Below are 7,282 nucleotides of genomic sequence, written 5' to 3'. Positions count from 1 at the left end.
GCAGCCCCCACCACCACCTCGGCAGTGCATGAAGGGATGGACGGAGAAAGGGGGCAGTGTTCAGCAGGCGAATCAGGCCTTTTGTCTCTGCCCTTGCAGGGGGGGGTGAGGGGACTCTCCACTCTGGCTCTGGAGCAGCAGCAGCAGCAGCTAGTGCAGAGAAAGAAGAGAGAGAGAGAGAGAGGGAGATGGAGACACAGGGAGGTGGGGGAGACGGAGAGGAAATGGAGGGAGAGGAAATGAGCAGAAGTGTATTGTAAGGGCTTGGAGCTGTACACCATGTTCATATTTTAGGCCTTTGTCACAGCACAACATCACTGAGTGATTAATGTTAGCATGGGGTTGTGCTCGTTTTTGATCCTGCACATCCTTCTGCAGTGATCATAACATTACACAGTATATTGCTGACATGGTGTATAAATAGCCTGCAGGCCTCTGTTTAGGCCAGTGTGCCTGCTTCTCTGTTGTTAACAATGGAAGGTGTTGTAAACTTTGATGGTAACCTGCCAGTTTTTAATAATAGCACTGCATTTATTCACATGCTTTACACACAACAGCACAAAAGCAATGCAAAAGAGGATGGCTATACTTTTGACATAACATGTACTGTAATTTCTCCTACATATGCAGTTTTAACATGTGTCTAGTTCACATCTACAAACATGAGCCCTGGTTGGCTTTTTCTTGGAGCCCACAGCAGATGTACAGACACAGAAGTAACACATCAGAAACAAGCCAATCACAAAGTACAAAGATGACATCACATTGCAGTATGTCTGATACAAAAAAATTGGCAAACAAAATCAAATATTTGTTAACCTACCTGGGAGACTGCAGAGAGAGGCTTTCAGCAGAATAAGACTGGCTCTCTTTGGCCTGCTACCAGTCCTTGATACATCTGGCCGATCTACCAAAGGCAGCCATGAATGCTGCAGCGTAAACTAATTATCCTTCATTATGGAAAGGACCAGGCCAGATTTATTCATCAGACAACACAAATGCGTTTTATACACTGCAGGGGCAGCTGGAGTTGAGCATGTATGTGATAAAAGGCCCTCATGGTGCCTCCTGCCTCTCTATTCTGTGACAGATTCAGTGCAGGAGAGGAGGCTAAGGTTGCTCCCCACCCCGAACAGAGACAAAGTCACATGACGTCACGTTGCCTCCATTCATGTTGGGTAGAAGACGAGCTGCCATCTCCTTTTTCCTCATTCCAGTATTTCCTGCCCGTGATTATATCACTCGAAGGCTTTAACGTCAATACTTTGAAGGAAGCCTGAAAAACGTCATCCGGATAGTCCTGCGTTGTCTCATATTTTTCATTTATATAACTATGAAATATCTTGATGTAAAGGATTAGTATCGGGAGCATTTTGCAGCTATAAAAAGTTGTGCATGCTCCTATGATGTCATGTGTAATGAAAGATAAAAACAGGCCTGTTTTTTTTCCTTCATATTCTTTTTGTTCTGATCTCAATTGAAAACATTTATTCTTACTGGCATTTACAAATTAGAACCAGTTTTAGATTTATTTATTTTTAATTATTAATCACTGCTTATGAGTACCTTCATTTGTTGTTTTGGTTTAATACTGTTTGTAATGTCTTTTGATTTTAAAGCTTGATTTATTTTTGATGGCCTAACTTGATTTCATCACTTGCAGGTCAACATACATGTTAAAATGTGCTTTATAAAGAAATTTACTGACATGGCTTTTGTCCCTGTTGTCCTTAGGTTCCTTTTAAACCGGTGGTTCCTAACCTTCCTGGAATGAGAAGTGAGGCATCGTAACTCCTCAGCACAGGTAAGCAGTAAATATATGCAGTATGTTCGAAGAAAAAGGTCACAGGGATTTATTAAAGATATTGTATATTACATGGTATTATTAAAACATGTAACAATATGAAAGCATTATGTTTCTTTAAATCCTTTCGCTGCCTTTGAGGTCTCCGGTTGGAAAGTTGCCAGGTGATTTATTGAAAACTGACGAGCAGCGCAGACCTCATAAGTGAGAGTTTCCTCCCTGTTAAAAGGCCCTTCACTTAAATGTCCCTTTTTTTCCCCCTACTTTTCATAAAGCCAGTATTATACGTCATAACATCACCATCAGACCACTTAACATATCATATGCCATTTTAAAAGTATGAGCAGGAAATAAAAGGGTATTATTTTCACAGCTTGAAAATAGAAAGTGATCTTGAAAGTGGTATTCTTTTTTTCTTTTTTTTCCTCGGTCTCTTGCTTTGTACGAAATATATCAAATTTGCCTGAAATAATTACATCATGCACTAACATTAATTGATGTTACATAAAGATAATAATAAAACAAAGAAATTGTAACGATATCCTTTAAATATTAGTCAAATAAGTAGGTTCATGCACTCCAGTCCTCTCATGGCGTTTTACATCATGAATGATATAGTTGTACACATGATACAACTGAAGTTAGTGACGCTGCTTTCATCACAACAGATGACTCATCATTTAGGGAGTGAATCCTCTTGAAATTCACCCCACAGTGCCATCTGCTGTTTCTACTTCCAACAAAAAGTAAAACTGTTTTATAGTCATTAAAACTTATAATTACTAGTTTACGCATTTAGACTCTGAATCACGGAACCAAGTGCACTTTCAGAACAATTTGATCTGATTTGATTGTTCAGCCTCAACAAAGTGGTTTTTTTTTTTATGTAGGTGATCAGCTGGCAATCAAACATGAGTGCCTGTTTGTGAACTCCTGATTTAATTCAAGCCTCTCAGTATGTGGTAATCCCAAATTCAATGTGTAATATCTTTATCTCATTTATAATGTTACAGCAGAGCAATTACACTTTCAGCCGTATTAACTAAAATCAATCTCTCGGTAAAACTGAATAAAATATACAATAAATATCCTCATTTAATAGCAGTTTCATCAATTGTTTTAGGAAATAGCCTCTCATAGAAAACCTGCATTTCAGTGGTACATTTTCATATCCCTGGTATTGACTTTGTTTTTCTTGGTACATGATCTTCCTCTCTTCCATAAAAAAATAAAATAAACCTACGAATATTTCAGATGGCGCAGTGCTGTGTGTCCTACCTGTTCCTGCCCTTTGAACATAGGTGACTCATCCTGTTTTGTTAAGGTCATCCTTGGATGAGTATGTGAGAGGTTAGGAGCCAAATATTCTCTCTAATATGTTGCTGTGTTGTGGCTGAACAATACCCTGAGGAAATCCTCAACCTTTTCAACACAAAATATTACTTGCCTGCATATCTGTCTTCATCTATTCTGCTCCTCCACACATCTGTATGTCAATACTGTCGTAGAAGGGATCAGTTATCAGTTGCTTCACTGTGTTTCGGGACTACGTAACTCCTGCTGAACCTTCCAGAGGCATAAATACTCTTTAATAAAACTACAGATAAAAGATGTGTAGTGGACTGCTTGTAACAACAGCAGGTGTTTGTCTGCAGCAAAAAAATCTTCATCATCCTCATTCATGGCATCTCGTTTGACCCTTTGTATTTATTTTTGGTGTAATTTCCTCTGCTCTGAGGAACGGGTCGTGTTTACAGTAGATATCAAAGTTCACAATAAAAACACAAAGAGCTTCACAAAGTCTTCCTGTGCTGTGGCATGTTGGAGTCTCAGAATAATGTGCATCATTGAAGGGCTGCTCTATTCTTTCCTACTGGCTTCTAACCTGCAGATTTTCTCAGTGTCTGCATAACACGTGGTTAAATCTAACCTGTAACCGGGGTGTGGAAAGCCACCAGACTTTGCTAAAGATGCAACAGCTCCTGGTAGGTTACAGATTCCCACCGTTGAAGATCTGAGTCAGCATATTGGGATTTGATCCCACAAATTAGAAATTGCTCGATGTCTCTGTTGTCCAACTAAACCCGTGAAGTAACTTGAGCAATCAGTAATTTCAGGAGTCCATGTGATTTTAACAAGTGACCCATTGGTGGTATCTTCATGCACTTTTAAACAAGGAAAAAAAAATATTTTAACTAATTTGAACACCTTTTCTACAACTGGTGTAACAACCCTCAGTTAAGAACTACTGCCATGATATATACAAATACAATCTTCTCAAACGGTCCAGTCTACACAATGAGCATTTAGACTTTCGATACTTAATTTGGTGATAATAATTCTGTCCTTTTGATTATGTGAGATTTCAAATGGGCTGACAGGACTTTCAATTGTATCAGAGTTGTAATGTACTATGGTATTGCCAGCAGTGGGTCTAACTTAAAGGTGTACTCTGGTAATGAAGCTGCAAGACGCACGAGAGACAGTGACAAACACTGGATCCTATATCACCCACAATGCAACAAAAAGCAGGAGCATCACTGACTGGTAAGAACTACATGCTTTTTTTGTGTGTGTTAACCCTACCAAGTCCTCTTTAAGCTAACTCTTGATACACTTGACATAACTCTACCAGGACACTGAAATACCATGTAAACTGGAGCTAGTGGCACCAAATGTAACATTTAACTTAACCGGTTTCTTATATAAGTGTAACAAAACTTATAATTAATGCAGAACTAAATTAAAGCATGTTGCAACACACAAAATGTAGTTCCATACCTAAAATAACTGAATATTTGTACCTATTTATCAATTTGCCTTTTCCAAGAATTAAAATGCAACTTAAAATGTGCTCACTGAATGGTTTGATGAGTAACGCTGTTCATCGTATGCTCTGGCCTTCAGTTTCCAGCCCAGTTGAAGACCGATGGGAGATTCTGGACCGAGGTCTCAGACCGAGCTCTCTACCAGCAACAAAACTGATTTTTTTTGGAAGAGTTGCTGTTCCATTTCTCCAGTCAGAGCTCCACAGATGTGTAAAATCACTACTCAACACCTTACTGAGACCGTTTTTGTTGTCTTTTACATCTTTTAATTTGTCTGTAAAAATGATTCCCAGCACAGTATAGTAACTCTCTGGTATGAACCTAGTGAACTGATGAATGCCTATTTATGGTTTATAAAAACCTGTGCAATATCTTTCTGTCACTTTTCTCTGTGTTTGGAATTAAAAAAAAGAAAACATCTCGAGTTCTGATGCATGATTTTTTTTTTTTTTTTTTTTTTTTTGAGTACTCAATTTCTGCAATTTTAATCTCAGTATTTCTTCTCCTGTGGCTTTCAGAGACGGAAGCAATTATTCAGAAGTACCGTCCATTATGGTGAAATGACGCCTCCTGCGATCACCCCCCGTGTTAACAATAGCGATCAATAATTAGAGTCGACATGATAATTTGCCATCAGCACTTTTTCATGTTTGCACTTTTGAAGACGGCGGCTGACGTACAGCTGTGTCAGGAGGGGCATTTAACTTTGATCATTAGTCACTTCTATCAAAGGCATCGGGAGAGTTAACTTCAGCCACCGGACGCCCGTTTCTCCTCCGCGCAGTCGGCCAAATAAAAACCGACTATGGTGGAGATTCTCTGAAGTTCGATCCCGCTGATTTACTGCAATTGAAGGATTAATATTCGCTGTTTAGATCGGACTTTTTTTTTCTGATAACATGGGCGGAGTGTGTGAGCGTCTTTTATGGACTTGCAGACCGGTGTGGCCACTTATTATTATTCTGGCTACGGTGCCTTGTATGTTGCACAGCTCCGGGAGTCCTGCAGCAGTTGTTGGGAAGATGTATCCACGCGGCAACCACTGGGCAGTAGGTAAGGGAAACTCACCATTTCAATTTACAAGCTGTTTTAACTAAATTAATATTTGCATAACGTATTAAGTGATCATATTCAGAGTAACTAGCGTTATTTTATAGGAAGTGAAATCATTTGAAGACTTCTTGAAATGCTCCATAGAACTGTTGCTCTTTCAAACAAATATTGACTTACTTATAAACATAGTAGTATTATTGTATTATAATTATAGTTATCTTAACACAGATAAGTTATTGGCCTTTTATTGTGTTAAAGAAGTGCTTATTCTCTGCTGTAATTAAGTTACAGTAAATTTAACTGAATTATCTTTCTGCGATAAAAAACAACAACAACCTGTTCTGTGGGAGACTGAATGCACTAAATCAGATAGTTGCAAAACATCCAGCCTTGAAAATGTGATGGAAACTAAATTACACTGTAATTACACATTATGGTCTATTTTGGTGTTGTTTAACTTTTAAAATAGTTCATTCCTTTTTTTTTTTTTTTTTTTAATCTCCAACTTTGCAGGTCATTTGATGGGAAAGAAGAGCCTGCATGAGGCAAACCGTGACAGTGACTACCTCTCACCACGATCAAAACCAGCCGGTGTCACGGTGCTGGAACATCTGATGGAGGCTCTGATGCAACCAAAGAACCAGAAACAGATGATTCCACAAACTGCAGACAGCCTGCTTCGGCTCCACAGCAGCTGGAGAGATGAGGACAGAGAAAAATACCTCGGCAAGGTGAGTCTGTGGTGATTTTACCTCTTTACTTATCAGTTTCTATCTTTACAGCAAACTATGTTCGCAGTTCTCCATTTAATTAATGCTTTACAGATGAAAGACCTGCTTCTTCTGGCTTTGAGACTGCAAGACAACAACTCCACCGCAGTGCAAGACGAATCCCTTTTCAAAAAGTCATCATTATCTACTTAACGTGTTCTGTAATTACGTATTCACTGTTTTTTTTTCTGCTGTAAGAATATGCCGGACACCCAAAAGAGCTTTATTTTATCAGTAATTTTAAGTTTCTAAATCATGCAGCATCTCGATCACTGACTGACCTGAACCTGAAATAAATTCAACATGAAAACTGCATTGTGGATGTCGAATCATGCTTTGCAAACCACAAATGTCTTTTTAATTTTTATCCCACCTTCAGTGTTGTTGTAATGCTCATGAAGTTGATGCACAGTAGCACTGCTGTAACCTGTTTCTACCCCTAGATGGCGCACTATCAATTGTAAGGGCACCTGTTGTTTCTGTGTTAGTGGCACATAAATGTTAACATGTTCATGATTACAGATGAACGCAGATCATCAGTCCAGTTTGTTTTTCTCATTTAGAAGGAAGAAACACACACACACACACACACACACACACACACACACACACACACACACACACACACACACACACACACACACACACACACACACACACTGTGCCCGTCTATCTAGGGTAGTTAGATAAATGCTGAGCGGAACTATTATTAGCCCTCAGTGGTTGCACACAATAGAAAATGCTAATTGAAACAATTTGGTTACACACATCTTTCCCTTAAAGCCAAAACAAAGTTTTCACTCTACTTCTCTTTACTCATTTGTCAC

The 7,282-nt window shown here is 38.9% G+C and overlaps 1 protein-coding gene and 1 long non-coding RNA gene across 2 annotated transcripts in view; both read left to right on the top strand.

Annotated features, from left to right (window-relative positions):
* Positions 1–7,282, top strand: part of LOC138628015 (uncharacterized) — a 31,225-nt gene that overhangs the window by 16,499 nt on the left and 7,444 nt on the right. The window contains exon 3 of the long non-coding RNA XR_011311436.1: positions 1,735–1,804. This is a non-coding gene — a long non-coding RNA (uncharacterized lncRNA). The remainder of the gene's footprint in view (positions 1–1,734; positions 1,805–7,282) is intronic.
* Positions 5,232–7,119, top strand: grp (gastrin-releasing peptide). The gene is made up of 3 exons (XM_069710736.1): positions 5,232–5,685; positions 6,199–6,416; positions 6,510–7,119. Exons 1-3 carry the CDS (start codon positions 5,532–5,534, stop codon positions 6,606–6,608), a joined length of 471 nt encoding a protein of 156 aa, XP_069566837.1. The 5' UTR covers positions 5,232–5,531; the 3' UTR covers positions 6,609–7,119.

The sequence above is a fragment of the Brachyistius frenatus genome, unplaced genomic scaffold (assembly GCF_029030835.1).
Source record: "Brachyistius frenatus isolate BFR_SWC_R1_liver_20210118 unplaced genomic scaffold, ASM2903083v1 Contig_94, whole genome shotgun sequence".
NCBI classification, from domain to species: domain Eukaryota; kingdom Metazoa; phylum Chordata; class Actinopteri; family Embiotocidae; genus Brachyistius; species Brachyistius frenatus.
This window is presented reverse-complemented; position numbering and strand designations above follow the sequence as displayed.

Bases quoted from the DNA above. Each gene is read 5' to 3' on its own strand.
- grp (XM_069710736.1), top strand. From the start codon at position 5,532: ATGGGCGGAGTGTGTGAGCGTCTTTTATGGACTTGCAGACCGGTGTGG. The intron at 5,686-6,198 runs GTAAGGGAAACT...CCAACTTTGCAG, and splicing joins CGGCAACCACTGGGCAGTAG to GTCATTTGATGGGAAAGAAG. The intron at 6,417-6,509 runs GTGAGTCTGTGG...AATGCTTTACAG, and splicing joins GAGAAAAATACCTCGGCAAG to ATGAAAGACCTGCTTCTTCT.